General features: G+C 34.4%; 1 protein-coding gene across 1 annotated transcript; it reads right to left on the reverse strand.

The window, feature by feature from the left end:
* Positions 1-2,875: 2,875 nt before the first annotated feature.
* On the reverse strand, positions 2,876-5,950 carry LOC122498320. Its single transcript, XM_043606003.1, has 2 exons — positions 4,878-5,950; positions 2,876-4,833 (listed from the first exon to the last, which is right to left on the reverse strand). The coding sequence occupies exons 1-2, from the start codon at positions 5,948-5,950 to the stop codon at positions 3,159-3,161; spliced, it is 2,748 nt and encodes a 915-aa protein (XP_043461938.1). The 3' UTR covers positions 2,876-3,158.
* Positions 5,951-19,150: the final 13,200 nt, after the last annotated feature.

The raw sequence follows: 19,150 nt of genomic DNA on the forward strand, positions 1-19,150 counted from the left end.
AGTCTAGTTCGTCCGAATGTCTCTTTTTCACTACAATCGAGTATACTTTGTATCGACCGCAAAGTGTAACATGGACTTGACCTTTCACTGGTTTGTTATCCCGGATGTCTTGAAAATCAATCTTCTCTGTAGCAATTAAAAGTTTTGCAACTGAGTCGATTGGTTCATAATCTTCTGATATGAAATGTGCTATATTGTCTTTCTTATACGTTAGTGGTTCTGTCCACTCGTGGAAAACATTTTCCGAGTTTTCCACAGAATCGCGAGGATTATGGGTAATCACACATTCATTATCTGAATTTTCCGTGGATGACGAACACGACGAATCCAGGTCCGGGATTTTAAGATTTACCGATGTTGCGGAGTGGGGGATATGTCGCTTTGGAGGGGACAAATTGTCATTCTCAGTTTGTAACTGTCGTGGCACAATGTTTGGTTTTTGTTTCCGATTGTCGGTCACTAGTTCATTCTCCCTGGCACGAAACTGAGTGAAAGGGGTAGATTGGGCCCCTGGAGAGGTTAAAGGGGCCGGGGTGAATATCGGTAGATTTTCGTTGACATTTAGCACTTCGCTTATTTCCGGTATGTCTTTGAATTGAACTACACTTCCTTTTCTCTTGGAAGGGGACGCGGCTTGTCAGCGGTGTATCTTTCAAAATTCCAGAGGTGGGGAGTGCAGATGGGGATGGTTGCGATATCAAGTGAGGTCCAGATTCGGGATGCGGTATCTCCGTAGTTTCTTGACTTTTGTTCGATGCTTGTCGAAACCTTCAAGGAATCTTTTTAGTCGCCCTTCGAAAACGTTATCGTCGAGACCTTGGCAAGGGTCCAGTGATTTTAGGTATGCCAAGTATTCTTCGTCACTTTCGTCATCGGAAATGTGAGCCTTTCTTCGTGGAGTTTTGTCCATACCTTCGTGGTCCCATGCCAGAGTGTTGTTATTGTGATTTAATCTTCGTTGTTGCAGAGATTCATCAAATTTTCTGATCGATAGATTAATAGAATTCTCATGGTCGACTGAAACGGGTGCGATATTTTCTTGTTCTTGGTTGGCTCCTTCGGCTAGTTCAGAACTTTCTTCGCTGTAGACAGGTTGAGAAGATCCAGTTACGATTATCTGTTCCAGCGGAAGTTCATTAGCCTGTTCTTTGTCCGATGATTCGGTGCCGGAAGAACTGGAATCAGGCTCCAGCATGGCACCTTCTCTTGCCAAGCAGTCAGCATTCTCGTTTCCATCTATTCCGCCATGACCGGGTACATGTTCCCAAATGACATCTATGTTCTTTAATGCGTCAACTAAACGTTCATAAGCCTTTTTGTTTTTGACTGGTTTATTCTCGTTTGTTTTCCAATCATTTGTTTGCCATTTTGGAACCCATTCTTGTATTCCTTGTAAAAGAACCTTGGAGTCAGTTTTTATTCTTAAATGGTCGATGCCAGCACGTTTTGCTTGTCTGATGGCTTCCGTTGCAGCTTCAATCTCTGAGGCATTGTTTGTTTGCCTTCCTCGATATCTACGGGAGACATTTAAGGGATGATCTGGTCCGAACCATACACCTATTCCCGCACGTGGTCTTACACCTCCATTATCACAACATGCGCCATCTACATAAACGTCTGTGTATTGATTTAAAAAAAAGGGGGTTTCAGATTGCAGGGTTGGTTTTAGATTGTTGTCACTCGCGGAGGAAGATTGTCTTATTGGGGGATGCAATGGTAGGCTGGGAAATACACTATGGCTTTTTCGGAAAACTGGAGGATCAGAATTTTCCTCGTTTCCGCTTTCCGTAGCGGATTCATCTGACGAAGAGAATTCTCTTTCCTCTCGTGGTTTGGCCTCAGTGAGAGATTCGCGTTTCCTCTTTCGTGTTCTGCTTGCGACACAGCTAGTGTCTAGGTCAGTGACTATGCTGCTAGAAGGGACAACATAATCGTCTTCTTTCTTCTTAATGTTTGTGCTTCCTAGAGGTCTACCTCTTTTTCTTGCACCGGGCAGATTTGGGTTTAAGAGTTTTCCAGTGGCTGAGAAATCTTTTGGATTTTTTTGTATAGGTTTGAGTGGGGGAACTGTTGTTGGCCTTGAGAGAATTGTCTTTGGTGCAAACACACCCTTTTTTATTGTGTCTCTGGTGGATCTTGTTGTTCGGAATTCAGAAGATGAGGATGAAGGGTTTCGTAATTGCTTGTTTGCAGTAGGTAATTTCGAGGTCAATGGAAGTTTGAAAGTGGGATTGGGTCTCAGACTCGTTGTCTTTTCTGTTGCTCGGGTCAGTATTTTAGTTGGTGGGGGAACTGTTGAACTAATTTTATTCTGAGACGAATCAGGTTTCACTCGCGCACCGTCATTCTTTTCGGCTTGACTTCGCGTGATGGGAAATGCTCGTAACGAGGGTGAAGGATCTTGTGGCCCGGAATGTTGATCTTCCTCTTGATTAGATTCTTCGGAAGATTCTGACCATTCTGATTCAGTAGATTGTATACTATCCCCTTTGTCCTGAGGGTTGGTATCATCAACAGGGTTGTTTGAGAGGGCTTCAACGATTCGATTTATTTTCCCTGGCTTATACTCAAATTTGTATCTGTATCCTCGAAGTTTAAGTCGCCACTTTTCGAGCCTAGTTCCAGGATTTTCCACATAACTTATCCAATGAACTGGTTCACAGTCACATGAAAGAATAAATTCTTTGTTTTGACTGTATAGATATGGACGAAAATGCTCCACAGCATATAATGTAGCAAGACATTCCTTCTCTGTCTTAAGATATTTTTGCTCAGTTGCATTTAACACTTTAGAGTAGTATGCGACAGGGAGGTCAATACCATTTTTTTTTTGCGTCAGCATAGCTCCAATTGCGTGTTCCGAAGCATCGGTTGTGAGTTTAAAGGGCTGCGTAAAATCTGGATATTGGAGAATAGGTCTTCTGCACAGATATTTTCGGAGTTTTTTTGAAACTTCTCTGCTGTTGGTCTTTCCACTTCCACTCTTTCGTTTTCTTCAATAGATCGGACAAAGGTTTCGCCACCATAGCATAATTTTTTATAAAGCGTCGATAGTAACCTGAGAGACCTAGAAAACTTCTAACTTCCTTCTGAGTTTTTGGCACGGGGAAATGTTTGATGGCCTTAATCTTCGCTGGATTTGGTTTCACTACATTTCACTACATTTCTTCTCCCACTATGTGACCAAGGTATGCAACTTCCTTTTTCATGAATTCGCATTTGTCAGGTTGGAGCTTGAGGTTTGCGTCTCGAAGTCGATTGTACAATCTTCGCGCTCGTTTGTCATGTTCCTCAAGGGTGTCAGAATAGATAATAATATCATCTAGATACACGAATGCTTCTGAATCGAGCATTCCACCAAGAACATTGTTTAGAAGCCGCTGAAATGTTGGAGGTGCGTTTTTAATTCCCATGGGCATGCGCTCATATTCGAAATGCCCATTTCGAGACGAAAAAGCGGTTTTGTGTCTATCGTCTGGGTGCGTTTCGACTTGGTGGAATCCGCTTGCAAGATCGAAGACTGTAAAGAATCTCGCAGACCCAAGCTTATCAAAGATGGCGGTGATATTAGGGAGGGGATACGCGTCTCCTATTACCTTTTCGTTAAGGGCCCGATAATCTATGACTACGCGCCATTTCCTTTTTCCGGATGCGTCGAGTTTCTTCGGCACTATCAGCAGTGGAGCGTTGTAAGGAGAAGTGGAATTTCTTATTATTCCACTATCGAGCTGCTTACGTAGTTGTTCGTCAATTTGCTCAAGAGCCTCATTTGGTGATCGGTACTGCTTCTTATGTATCACCTTATCATCGATGGTGGGGATCCGATGCTGGATCAAATGAGTACAGGATAGCTGCTCTCCGTTAAGATGAAAAATGTCCGCGTAGTCTTCTGCCCATTTAAAAACAAGGTTCTTCTCCTCCTGAGTTAGATGAGATACGAAAAGGGCCTCTTTTACCCTTTTTACGCGTTCTGCATATGAAATCGTTGGAATTGGAAAATTTTCATTTTCGATCTCAGAAGATTCTTCTCCAGGCAATTCGCAGAAGTCAAAAGGTATTAATTCTTGGGGGGTGAGTTCGAAGTCTACGTCCATCTCGGTGGTATTAATTGCAACGGCATGACAAACACCATCCTTGCTATTCACAACAGCTTCACCAATAAATACTCCTTCTGGAGTTTTGATCCGTGGGAGGTAACCTTGAGGCAGGTCAGGATTGATGACGTCGATTGCAATCGGACTACGCGTCCTGGCATGAATTCGAAACACTCTTTTGAAGGGTTTAATAAGTGGTTTCAAAAGTTCTTTTTCAGCGCGTGATTCTTTATCCACGAAAGGAATAGGGTTGGTTGGGTCGGACATTATTATTAGGGCATTATGCCAAAATGATATCTGGGCCTTTTCCTTGCGGATGTAGTGTCTTCCTAGAATCCCTTGTGATGAAATCGGAAAGTCATCTTCTACAACATGAAATTCGAACGTGGATTTCAAGATTGTAAGGTCAATGGTACCAAGTGTTATGACTGGATGTTTATTGATACCTATGATTTCGATGGATTTACAAGGGTTGATGGTAAGACCAGGTTTTAGGGCGCACAATTTGATAATATTAGAGTCAGAGCCTGGATCAATAAAGAATCGGATTTTTGATTTTCGAAATTCTGGTCCAGAAAGTTCCACTACTGGGGAGTCCTCGGCTGTTGATCCTGCTCGAAGGACCTTACCGTAGTTTCTCCGAACTGAACACTCCGATGACGCTGGGGTATTGGACTCGGTGCCGCGTCTGAGCGTCGAGTCTGCTGTGAGTTTAAATCGTTCTGTGGACCAGGTGATACTGAGCGAGGCGGAGTAGGGCTAGGTTTAAAACTCGGATTTTGCCTAGGATAATTCGTTTGTTGAAATTGTTGCATAGCTTGAGGTGCATAGGGCATGGATTGATGCTGAGCTGTATGTAGTTGATAGTTCGTTAGCTGAGGGGAAGGGGATGGCTGTGCTGACGACATACACGGCTGAGCATTCCCGAAAGTTGGCATCAAAGACCGATAAAAGGTGGCTAATTGTTCTGGGGTGAATTGGAGCGTGTAATTGACCGAATTTTTATGTTGTTTAGGGGGGTGATGATCCCGTTCAGTTTCTCGACGCGACCTTTCTTGAATTGGTTGGTCCATTTGGCGTGAGTATGGACTAGGTGGGCGAGGGGGATCATCACGTCGTGAGATACGGTAAGATGAACTTCGTGATTTCTCTGCATATTCCTGCCTTTCTTCAGCGCGCAGGGCGTGGTCGAAAGCTTCTTCTAAATTGGCGGGGTTTCGGGTGTCAACGAAGATCGACATCTCTTCGGGCAATCCTCTCATAAAGGCTTCTAGTGCACACTCGATAATAGGTCGCATCATGATGGTGCTTTCAGCTTCTTCTTGTACACGGACGGCAGCGCCCTCTACCTGTCGGTACCTGTGTTGATATTTTGCGTCCAATGCGTGTTTCGCTCCACTGATTAATCCCTGTAGGCGATCGTGATAATCGCTGACCGTTTCTGACTGTTTCTGGCGAATGTTTATGATGTTTTCTAAATACCATTGGTACTTTTTCGATGTGGCAAATCTTTTAGTAAGGTGATTTATCAATTCCTGAGTTGTCAAAAATTGTTTATCTCTGACACTTTCTCGTGCTGCGCCCTTTAGCTTACTTAAAATGGCTTTAATAAAACCTGGTTCAGTTTGTTCATTAATGAAGACTGCTCCATTCGCAACATCCTGCAAAAATTCTTTTAAAGGTGGGCTTCGCCCATCAAAACACGGAATGTGGAATGTACTACGCTGCAAGGTCATACATTCGAGTACAGAGGCCATTGCTGCTGTTGTGTCATGCTGGAACGCATTTTGCTGTCCCTGCAAATTTGCTTGGTCGGCGACAAAATGTATGCTACCATTTTCTTCGGGACGAGACATGTTGAATTTGGGAATGCACGAGATAATAGATAATCACACACAATTGAATCTTTTAATAGTCCAGATTTTTAGTTATTTCACCACCACGGAATATTCCTGCTAAGTGCACAATATAACTAAAATCGGAATTGAAAATAATTTCACTCACAAAATAAAAATAAAATCGACTGAGTGCGTAAGAGGCGCGAACTATTGTTTGGGGGTCACTGTTGTTGGCAATTTTTCATAACGCGACACTTTATTATTCAAGGAGGTAAAATTTATAACAAGGCGACTGTTAGAAGTGGGGATTCTCTTAATGTGTGCAATAGGTGTCGAAAAGGGGGAGTCGATGTCGTGGTAAGACATGTTTCTTAACTCTATCATTGTTCGTCCATCCAATTTATACTGAATAAATCTGAATAAACATGAGGTAATTTAATCAATTATCAAAACGTCATTTTCGTATTTCACAGTAGCGTCACTGTCGTAACTGTCATTATCTGAATCTAGAACTAGAACGGGAGCTCGGATAATTTTCACTTTCTGGTCGTTGAAATTTTCGATTCGTCTTACTCTTAGACTTAGAGTTGTGGTGTCTGTGAGAATATCAGCTGATCGTACCAGGGTTAGGGAAAGTTCCCTTAAGGTTCCGCGATTAATAACACTACCTTTATAATATGGTAATTTTTGGTTAAATGTCACAGAATAATGCAAATTTTCTGGGTATTTTTCTTTCCAACCAGCTAAAGTAAGTCGGCGATATTTAACGATTGGAGATGGAAAGGTTTCAGGGAGAATTATTTGTGAGGGGGCAGAGTCTAGAGTTTTTACGGTTTTTCTGTTAGCAGAAAATTTTTTTTGTGTCTTTAAACAGGCCCTTGTTGATCTTTTTGATCTGCCCTTCTTTCTAGATCGCGTTCCCCTCTTTCTTAAACTTTCTGGCATTTAAAAATGACAAATTGAGAAAAACAGAGTAAAGGAAGAAAAATAGCGGAATACAAGAACTAGAGAATTAAAGAAAGGGTAAGAAGGATTTTATTTTAGACTTGTCTACCAATGGCGAACCACGGAGCCTTGTCTTAGGATTAGAGAATAAGGATGGAATAAAATCGCATAACCGAATCGAGAATAGCTATTCAAGCTTTAATTAAGTCTAGACAGACTTGTCTACCAATGGGCGAGCCACGGAGCCTTGTCTTAAATAGTCCTATTAAAAGATTGAAAATTAAGATTTAATATTAAATCTCAATCGTTGCTTTTCTTGGGTTAACAACGAATTAAATTGGAAACAGATAGTATAGGTAAAAGAAGGAAGAAAAATTATATATATATAATAATTTTTTTTTTTTTTTTTTTTTTTTTTTTTTTTTAATTTTTAGACTTGTCTACCAATGGGCGAACCACGGAGCCTTGTCTTGGATAAGGGAATAAGGATGGAGTAAAATCGCATAACCGAATCGAGAATAGCTATTCAAGCTTTAATTAAGTCTAGGCAGACTTGTCTACCAATGGGCGAGCCACGGAGCCTTGTCTTAAATAGTCCTATTAAAAGATTGAAAATTAAGATTTAATATTAAATCTCAATCGTTGCTTTTCTTGGGTTAACAACGAAATTAAATTAGAAAAAGATAGTATAAATAAAAGGAAAAAAAAATAATAATTCTGAAAAAGGGGGGGGTAGTAATGTCAAGAAAGATCAAAACAAGGAAAGGTAGGTTTTAATTTTCCTTTTCTCTGTTTTCCAAAGCTAATTTAACACGGCGCTCGATTTCTTTTCGTTTAAGCGCGATTTCGGCTTCTACTTTTGATTGATTTGCAGATATGATTTTACTTAAGTTTCTGTCACTTAATATCTCTTTTTCTAGTTTAGAAGAACCTCTAATTCTCAACAAATTCTTTAATTTTGACCCTCCCCAAACGTTTCTATTTTTATGTGGCATTTTCTAAAAGACATTTTAAAAGAAAAACAAAAATAGAAATTGAAATCTTCAGGGCACGATGGCCTCGCCGGGATAAAATCCCACCGCTGCCACCATCAGTTTGTTACGAACCAGAAAAATATTTAATATTTAAAACAATTGATAATTTATTAATTGTTAAAATTAAAGTAGACTTTTAAGTTGGTCCTATTTTTAAGATTCTCGGAAGTTCAAACTGACAAGACTAAAGGTCTTGTTTATTATTATGGGATTCGATTTATATCCACGAAGCTGAGATTCTCCTAGAAAATTCGGAAAATCTACCCTATCAGATCTCAAGAAGGAATAAAGAAATTTAAAACAGTTAAAATATATCAGTTATACAGTTATTTATTAAATTTAAATTGACTCGAATTATCTGCCCCTCGTACAATTTTTAGGAAAGGTAGAAAATGGATTTAATTGGCCTGGAACGATACATTGGTACTTACCGTCCTGGCGTTCGCACTTAAAAACTACCGTCGCACTCGTCAACGGGCGCTAAACAAATTTTCACAAATTGTCTCTTATTCTAACTCCTAAACCACCAAACACAGGGCGGACGCGGAAATTTCGCGGATCCGGCCGGTCTTTCAACAAGATAAAATATATCTTCACTGATTCGGCTTCTAGGCTGCCTCCGCGGACTTCGGAGTAAGTTGGATTTTATTTTCGTCCGAACAATATTGTAGGTATGACAATACAAACAATAAAGTGTCCTAGTTACCGGACGGGAGACTGCCTGGGATTTTTAATCGTACGCGCTTATTCGCGAGTAGAGACCGTACTGTTCAATTTAGATGGGTAATTAATGTGTTTTTATAGTTTGCTTCCGGAAAGAATGTGGAAAGGTGGGGACAGGGCGTTGGACCTGTTGCTATGCCGAAATTGCTGAATTTTCAATTTTGCAGGTGCATTATGTTGAAATGCATTCCTTTTCTTTTATTCTTAGGAAAGAACATTTTAAATATTCTTTCAATTTTGGAAACAAATATTAATTTGTCTATTTGTTATTATTATTATTATTATTATTATTATTATTTTTTTTTTTTTTATCAATCTCTGAAAATAGGATTAATGTAAGTTGGAAATAATGGACATTTCAAAAATAGAAATTCCATTCTATGTTGTAACCCTTTAAAGGTTACTACAATTCCAACATTAAATCAATTGTCCCAATATTGATCTGGAATTGATCAGTTGTTTAGATATCAAAAGAAATGCACATGCTTGGTGTTAGCATGGCAGCATAGCTTGTAGGTCTGGAAAGTGTAATGGGTAAAGAGAGGGTAGGTATAGGAACATAAGCGAATGCGTATTTCATAAAGATCCCGGGGTATGTATGTATTCTATGTTAAATTTTAAATGAGAGCGAGCGAGAACCCGCCGTGCATTTGTGGCTATAGGAGTAAAGAGTCGCGAACATTCCGTTAGAGCAAGAGAGAGCGCTTCGTCGTTGAACACAACCTTTGTTTTCTTCGCACGATGCCCGTCTATTACAATGCGGTATTATTTTAATTATATTAATTTTAATTATAAATTTTAAAATCATAATAATTACAATACAATAATTATAATTAATTGAATTATAATGATTGTATTATATTTAATTTTAAATTCTATAATCCTTTATACGTTTTCATTATCCGTGTTGACTTCAAGGGCTTGCATCTTACGTGAATTAAAATTATTTTTGAAACAATAAAATTATATTATTTCTTTTGGATGTGAGTTGCCAAGTGAAGTCACTGTATTCTAAGTGTCGTTTTGCTGACTTCGGGAATTCCTCATGGTAACGCGATCTTAAACCTGCTGCAATCTAACTTGAAGCGAGTTTTAGTAAAATATTATTTTTAAATAAAATGAATTTAAATTTTTGTTTCAATGATTTTTAAACATTTTTAATATATGTTTTGTTATTATATTTATAATTTTTATGTTGCTAATATTGGCGCAACAAAGAAAGGTGTATTAGCATAATATGAACTAATTTTTATTAACACGGCCCCAATAGGACAAATTTTCTACTGCAGAGAAGGCTGACAAAAAGTCCAAAAAAAGCAGAAAATAGCAAATTGAAAAAAAAAAAAATTCACAACTTTTTTGTTTCTTGTTGTACTGAAAAGTGTCTAAAGGAAAAGTTGTTTGTTTTTGCACCAAATTTAAGGAAAAAATTAAAAAAAAATATTTTTTTGAAAATTGTAAAAAATACAAAATTTTGAAAATTTCAAAATTTTGTATTTTTGTTGTTTTTTGACGAAATGGGCTGCCCAACGAACTCAGGCTTCATTTTTATAGACTAAAAAAGTGTGCCAAATTGCAAGACGATTCATAAAAATTTATTCGAGTTATCGTGGCGACAAATTTTTCTACAGACAGGCGACAGACAGACAGACAGACAGACAGACAGACAGACGGACGGACAGACACTTTTCTAAAAACCATTTTTTTGGAATCAGGGGGTCATGAAACGTAAAGATTTAGCAAAATTAGACATTGCTCAAAATCGCACAAATCCAAGACTTTCTCATTTTTGATGAGAATGTAAAAACAAATTTTATGGAAAAAATCAAAAAAAGGCAGAATTTTTGAAAATTTTGAGTTCTTTTTTGTTCCCAATTTTGTATTTTTACCTAAATTTGGCATCTAAAAGAAAAAAAGGAAGGTTTCGATATGTTTTTAATGTTTTCTCATGTTTCGGCTAATGCTTCACTCACTATAAATCTCAATTTTTTGTACTATTTTAGAAAAAATTTTTTAAATTTGTGTAAGAGATGCAATTGTCGATTCTAATGTTAAGAAAGGTGTATTAGCATAATATGAACTAATTTTTATTAACACGGCCCCAATAGGACAAATTTTCTACTGCAGAGAAGGCTGACAAAAAGTCCAAAAAAAGCAGAAAATAGCAAATTTAAAAAAAAAAAAAAAATTCACAACTTTTTTGTTTTTTGTTGTACTGAAAAGTGTCTAAAGGAAAAGTTGTTTGTTTTTGCACCAAATTTAAGGAAAAAATTAAAAAATAATATTTTTTTGAAAATTGTAAAAAATACAAAATTTTGAAAATTTCAAAATTTTGTATTTTTGTTGTTTTTTGACGAAATGGGCTGCCCAACGAACTCAGGCTTCATTTTTATGGACTAAAAAAGTGTGCCAAATTGCAAGACGATTCATAAAAATTTATTCGAGTTATCGTGGCGACAAATTTTTCTACAGACAGGCGACAGACAGACAGACAGACGGACAGACACTTTTCTAAAAACCATTTTTTTGGAATCAGGGGGTCATGAAACGTAAAGATTTAGCAAAATTAGACATTGCTCAAAATCGCACAAATCCAAGACTTTCTCATTTTTGATGAGAATGTAAAAACAAATTTTATGGAAAAAATCAAAAAAAGGCAGAATTTTTGAAAATTTTGAGTTCTTTTTTGTTCCCAATTTTGTATTTTTACCTAAATTTGGCATCTAAAAGAAAAAAAGGAAGGTTGTGATATGTTTTTAATGTTTTCTCATGTTTCGGCTAATGCTTCACTCACTATAAATCTCAATTTTTTGTCTTTTTTAGAAAAAATTTTTTTAAATTTGTGTAAGAGATGCAATTGTCGATTCTAATGTTAAGAAAGGTGTATTAGCATAATATGAACTAATTTTTATTAACACGGCCCCAATAGGACAAATTTTCTACTGCAGAGAAGGCTGACAAAAAGTCCAAAAAAAGCAGAAAATAGCAAATTAAAAAAAAAAAAAAAAAATTCACAACTTTTTTGTTTTTTGTTGTACTGAAAAGTGTCTAAAGGAAAAGTTTTTTGTTTTTGCACCAAATTTAAGGAAAAAATTAAAAAAAAATATTTTTTTGAAAATTGTAAAAAATACAAAATTTTGAAAATTTCAAAATTTTGTATTTTTGTTGTTTTTTGACGAAATGGGCTGCCCAACGAACTCAGGCTTCATTTTTATGGACTAAAAAAGTGTGCCAAATTGCAAGACGATTCATAAAAATTTATTCGAGTTATCGTGGCGACAAATTTTTCTACAGACAGACGACAGACAGACAGACAGACAGACGGACAGACACTTTTCTAAAAACCATTTTTTTGGAATCAGGGGGTCATGAAACGTAAAGATTTAGCAAAATTAGACATTGCTCAAAATCGCACAAATCCAAGACTTTCTCATTTTTGATGAGAATGTAAAAACAAATTTTATGGAAAAAATCAAAAAAAGGCAGAATTTTTGAAAATTTTGAGTTCTTTTTTGTTCCCAATTTTGTATTTTTACCTAAATTTGGCATCTAAAAGAAAAAAAGGAAGGTTGCGATATGTTTTTAATGTTTTCTCATGTTTCGGCTAATGCTTCACTCACTATAAATCTCAATTTTTTGTACAATTTTAGAAAAAATTTTTTTAAATTTGTGTAAGAGATGCAATTGTCGATTCTAATGTTAAGAAAGGTGTATTAGCATAATATGAACTAATTTTTATTAACACGGCCCCAATAGGACAAATTTTCTACTGCAGAGAAGGCTGACAAAAAGTCCAAAAAAAGCAGAAAATAGCAAATTTAAAAAAAAAAAAATTCACAACTTTTTTGTTTTTTGTTGTACTGAAAAGTGTCTAAAGGAAAAGTTGTTTGTTTTTGCACCAAATTTAAGGAAAAAATTAAAAAAAAATATTTTTTTGAAAATTGTAAAAAATACAAAATTTTGAAAATTTCAAAATTTTGTATTTTTGTTGTTTTTTGACGAAATGGGCTGCCCAACGAACTCAGGCTTCATTTTTATAGACTAAAAAAGTGTGCCAAATTGCAAGACGATTCATAAAAATTTATTCGAGTTATCGTGGCGACAAATTTTTCTACAGACAGGCGACAGACAGACAGACAGACAGACGGACGGACAGACACTTTTCTAAAAACCATTTTTTTGGAAGCAGGGGGTCATGAAACGTAAAGATTTAGCAAAATTAGACATTGCTCAAAATCGCACAAATCCAAGACTTTCTCATTTTTGATGAGAATGTAAAAACAAATTTTATGGAAAAATTAAAAAAAAGGCAGAATTTTTGAAAATTTTGAGTTCTTTTTTGTTCCCAATTTTGTATTTTTACCTAAATTTGGCATCTAAAAGAAAAAAAGGAAGGTTTCGATATGTTTTTAATGTTTTCTCATGTTTCGGCTAATGCTTCACTCACTATAAATCTCAATTTTTTGTACTTTTTTAGAAAAAATTTTTTTAAATTTGTGTAAGAGATGCAATTGTCGATTCTAATGTTAAGAAAGGTGTATTAGCATAATATGAACTAATTTTTATTAACACGGCCCCAATAGGACAAATTTTCTACTGCAGAGAAGGCTGACAAAAAGTCCAAAAAAAGCAGAAAATAGCAAATTTAAAAAAAAAAAAAAAAATTCACAACTTTTTTGTTTTTTGTTGTACTGAAAAGTGTCTAAAAGGAAAAGTTGTTTGTTTTTGCACCAAATTTAAGGAAAAAATTAAAAAAAAATATTTTTTTGAAAATTGTAAAAAATACAAAATTTTGAAAATTTCAAAATTTTGTATTTTTGTTGTTTTTTGACGAAATAGGCTGCCCAACGAACTCAGGCTTCATTTTTATGGACTAAAAAAGTGTGCCAAATTGCAAGACGATTCATAAAAATTTATTCGAGTTATCGTGGCGACAAATTTTTCTACAGACAGACGACAGACAGACAGACAGACAGACGGACAGACACTTTTCTAAAAACCATTTTTTTGGAATCAGGGGGTCATGAAACGTAAAGATTTAGCAAAATTAGACATTGCTCAAAATCGCACAAATCCAAGACTTTCTCATTTTTGATGAGAATGTAAAAACAAATTTTATGGAAAAAATCAAAAAAAGGCAGAATTTTTGAAAATTTTGAGTTCTTTTTTGTTCCCAATTTTGTATTTTTACCTAAATTTGGCATCTAAAAGAAAAAAAGGAAGGTTTCGATATGTTTTTAATGTTTTCTCATGTTTCGGCTAATGCTTCACTCACTATAAATCTCAATTTTTTGTACTTTTTTAGAAAAAATTTTTTTAAATTTGTGTAAGAGATGCAATTGTCGATTCTAATGTTAAGAAAGGTGTATTAGCATAATATGAACTAATTTTTATTAACACGGCCCCAATAGGACAAATTTTCTACTGCAGAGAAGGCTGACAAAAAGTCCAAAAAAAGCAGAAAATAGCAAATTGAAAAAAAAAAAAAATTCACAACTTTTTTGTTTTTTGTTGTACTGAAAAGTGTCTAAAGGAAAAGTTGTTTGTTTTTGCACCAAATTTAAGGAAAAAATTAAAAAAAAATATTTTTTTGAAAATTGTAAAAAATACAAAATTTTGAAAATTTCAAAATTTTGTATTTTTGTTGTTGTTTGACGAAATGGGCTGCCCAACGAACTCAGGCTTCATTTTTATGGACTAAAAAAGTGTGCTAAATTGCAAGACGATTCATAAAAATTTATTCGAGTTATCGTGGCGACAAATTTTTCTACAGACAGACGACAGACAGACAGACAGACAGACAGACAGACGGACAGACACTTTTCTAAAAACCATTTTTTTGGAATCAGGGGGTCATGAAACGTAAAGATTTAGCAAAATTAGACATTGCTCAAAATCGCACAAATCCAAGACTTTCTCATTTTTGATGAGAATGTAAAAAAATAAAAAAATGAGTAGTACTGTTTGAAAGCTTCACTTCTTAGCTACAATTTTGCCTTGTATCATTTTGCTGTAACTCGATTCTGTTCCGAACTACAGCGATTTTACGAAAAAAAAAATTTTTGATGTCGAAAAAAACGAGGGGCGTAACTATTCTTGCAGCTATTAATGATATAATACTTAAAAAAATATAAAAATTAGTTTGTTAATTGGAGGATTTTTTCTGGTTTTTTTCTTCCAATTTCTTACAATTCTAACATAGAAACAAGCACACACAAAAAAATACACTGTTTTGTAGTTTTCGCTGTCATCAGTGGAAGAATAGTTACGCCCCATCCGCACATTTTTTGAAAAAACACTTGTAAAATTTTTTAACAACAGAATATCAAAAATCCATTATGATATTCGTGTTCAGCACTAAATTTGACTTTAGAAATAATTTTTTCGATAATTTTTCCGACCGTTTATCAGTATTTACAATGGCAGACTAAATGAGTGAAAACAACTAATCGAGTATATGAAAATCACATTTGGGTACCTAACTTCTATGATAGATGGCGCCAGAAGCTGAAATGTGGCGTACAATGTTCATTTCACATGACAAGTGTAAAATAAATACAGTATACAGTGTAAAAAAAACTTTAATCGGATGAATAGTTTTCTCTCCAGAACAAAGAATAGTTACGCCCCGCAAATAGTAATGCCCCACCCTACCCTACTAATATTTTATTTTTTTATAGAAAAAACTTTTTTTATAATAATAAAGGAGGTATACGAAATAATAAATGATAACCATATAAAAAATCAGATAAAAAATTTCATAATGAAAATTTAAATATAGTTAAAGAAACTTTAAAGAAAAATGGTTTTCCAATCGATGTACTAAATAAAAAATTAATGAAAGATATAACTATCTAATCACTAATAACAATAAAAAAATTTTTCCTAATACAAACAAGAATGACAGAACATGCTAGAGATATCAAAAATGAAAAAACAAATACAGGTCTAGCTACTCATGCTTCGGAAAACATTCACAATTTCAATTTCAATGAAGTAACAATCCTGAATACAGAACAAAATTATTACAAAAGAAAATTTCTCGAAATGATATATACATTGCCAAAGAAAAAAATCCAATTAATTTTAAAACGGATATCGAGAAATTAGCAAATATCTATCAAGGATTTTTGAATAATGTGCATTAATTTGATATCAAGATTTTCTATATTGCCAACATCTCATCATCAATATAGAATTAATATCTGTTCTCTTAGTATAGTTACAGCTGTAACATGTGAATGGATAAAACCATCATCATGTTTTTTATTTATTTACAATTTTAATATCTTGACAATAATAAAAAAATTTTTAATCCTGATCTGATGGGGTTAAATGGACCTCGGATTCGGATTCAGCGACCCAAAAAACATAAAGTCTACATAGTGAGACCCCCAGATCAGAACTTTTTTTTTGTGTGGCTGTGTTATTATTGTAATATGAGAAATCATTTAATGCTAATGATTAAAAACAATCGTTTAAGTAAATTTCCGTCAAAAAGGTCGACTAATATTAGAACTATGACTGTTGAATATAATTGGGAGTGTCTTCTTAGGAATCGAGCTAGAGAAAAAAGTTTCCAAAATGAAGAAAATAATATTGTTGACAATAATTTATCATCGTTCAATTCAACCAGCAATGTTTGTAAAAAAAATTTTGTTGATAGTTGTTTAGAAAATTTGTTTTTAATTCCAGAAAATAATGTTAATAATATTTCTATTGATTCAAGCAATGGATTGAAAGATACAAGATTAATAATAACTGAGAAGCGAGGAGAAGAAAGAGCTATGGTTTACTTTCCTGAGGAAGAAGAAAAATATAAAATCATAAAACGTCAAAGAAAAGCTGCTTATAAAAAAAAATATCGACAAAAAAAGCGAGAAAATAATAAAATTGTTCACTCTGAATCATTGGATTCTAATGAATTCATTCGTGCAGAGCAAACTTTAAATACGAGGCCCCAAAGCACATCCACAGCTTTATCATCAGCAGAAGAAAATATTTCTACTTCTAAAGTTAAAACGTCAATTCGTGACAGAAATGTTGCTTACAAGCGCACCTCTCGGCAAAATAAACATACTTCTGTTCAAAAACAAAATCAGTCTGATATTATTTCAAAGTCACATATATAGACAGGTTATTGTAATGAAATGAACATTACACGTGATCATTCTTATGTAAAACTTTGTGAACATAAAGTTAACAGTGAATTATTTATAAAATCAAAAACTAATAGAAATAAGGGAGACATTATTATAAACAGAAGTTTGCAAAGTATGCCTTCAACATCAGCGGAGAATAAAAATAGCACATCAGGAGAATTAGTACACAAGAAAAATTATAAAGACAAAGATAATGTAATTATTGAAAATGCAACAATTAATTCAAAAATCAACAGTTCAGAGGAAATGTTTAATGATAGACGATTACAATGCAGGCCTTCTAGATCATTAGATGATTGTAATGATTCAAGAAATGTTACAAAATATACTAATTTAAAAAATGAAAATCAAGTAAAAAAAAGATGAATAATACGTTCTTTAGAGGAAGAAGAACAACATAAAGTCATGAAACGTCAAAAGAAAGCTGCTTATCAAAGAAAGTTTCGACAAAAAAAACAAGAGAATAATAAAATTCTTAACCCTCAATCACTTCAAACAAAGGACAGTATTATTACAGTGTCAAAATCAAATATAAATTCAGAAAAATCCTCTACAACTGTTACTACATCTTTGGCAAAAGATAATGTAACTGTTACAGCAAATTTATCAAATACTAATATTTTCGGACGTCAAAAAAATGTAGCTGATCAAAAAACTCATCGCCAAAAAAACGGACTTCTGCACAGAATCAAAATTTCTCAGAGAGTATTTCAGTGTCGCATATAGAGGAACATTTTGCTGGTGCGATGAACATTTCATGTGAACATTGTAATGCTAAACATTTTTAAGCAGAAAGAGTATCTAATAAAAAAAATTCATTTCATGATTGTTGTAAACATAGCGACGTCATTTTTGAAGATTTACCTGCTCCTCCACTCATATTACAAAGTTTATTTGGTGGTACCCACGAATTATCTGGGCATTTTTTTCATAATATACGACCATACAATAATTCATTTGGTTTTTCTTCTTTCAACGCTAACTTGGTTAATTTTAACAATAGACAACCAGGACCATATTGTTTCAAAATACATGGTCAGGTTTATTATCAAATGAATACATCTTTGTATGCAGAAAGAAACGATACTTCTTCATTTGGACAGTTATTTATTGTTGATCAAAACGAAGCTTCCGAAATTCGTTGTAAGAATAATGTTCACTTAAACCGAGATATTGTTTATGCAATTAATACTGTCCTCAGGGATTGTAATCTATTTGCACAGTCCTACCGTATAATGCATGAAGAAATTAAAAAAACAATGACTGAAAATAATGCAGAAATTGAGCCTGAGATACAATTATTATTTTCATTAAAACCTGGGATGGATAGTAGACGTTATAATTTACAAAGCGTCAATGAAGTTGCAGCAATTTTTACAACAACTGCTGATAGTGATATTCCAGAATCATATGTTACTGTATATAATAAGAATACAAAAAGTTTACAATATATAAGTTCTATGAATCCCAATGTTGAGCCATGGATATATCCTTTATTTTATCCACATGGTACAAGAGGCTGGGATAAAAGTATGACATGTGTTAATACAAATAAACGTGTTTCACGTGCGGCATACGTCAAATACAGAATGGCTTCTAGAGACAACAATATCTTTTTGAAGAGAGGACGACTATTTCAGCAATGGATTGTGAACAATTATGTAAAAATAAAAAAAGATAGAATAAATTTCTGTCGAATGAATAAAAAAAAACTTCGTGCTGATACTTATCAATGACTAATTGATCATTTACAAAGACGGGCAGAGACACGAACAATGAATTGGGCAAAATTGTAATACTTCCATTGACATTTACAGGTTCTCCACGAAATATGTTACAACATTATCAAGATGCAATGGCTATTGTTAGAAAATTTGGCAAACCTGATCTTTTTATTACTATGACATGTAATCCAAATTGGCGTGAAATACAGGAAAATTTATTACCCAATCAAGCTGCTTCTGACAGACCAGACATTGTATCACGTGTTTTTAATATAAAGAAAGAAAAACTTATTAACATTATTGTAAATAAAAAATTATTTGGTGAAGTTACTTGCATATGTTTATGTTGTTGAATATCAGAAACGTGGTTTACCTCATGTTCACTTATAGTTACTTTAAAACAAAATAATAAAATAACCACATCGGAAGTCGTAGATAAATATATTTCGGCTGAAATACCAGACCCAACAAAAAATCCTAGACTTCATGATATTGTTATGAAAAACATGATTTACGGTCCATGTGGAAGTTGGTGCAAAGATGAGCAGGATAAATGTTCCAAAAGATTTCTAAGACAATTTTGTTTAGATACTACAATGGATAAAAATGGCTACCCAACGTATCGCCGTA

The sequence above is a fragment of the Leptopilina heterotoma genome, unplaced genomic scaffold (assembly GCF_015476425.1).
Source record: "Leptopilina heterotoma isolate Lh14 unplaced genomic scaffold, ASM1547642v1 Lhet_146, whole genome shotgun sequence".
In the NCBI taxonomy this organism is placed as follows: domain Eukaryota; kingdom Metazoa; phylum Arthropoda; class Insecta; order Hymenoptera; family Figitidae; genus Leptopilina; species Leptopilina heterotoma.

Coding starts and splice junctions, on each gene's coding strand:
- LOC122498320 (XM_043606003.1), bottom strand. CDS start 5,950: ATGTCTCGTCCCGAAGAAAATGGTAGCATACATTTTGTCGCCGACCAA. Junction 4,834..4,877: donor CAACAAACGAATTATCCTAG/GCAAAATCCGAG, acceptor CGCCTCGCTCAG/TATCACCTGGTCCACAGAAC.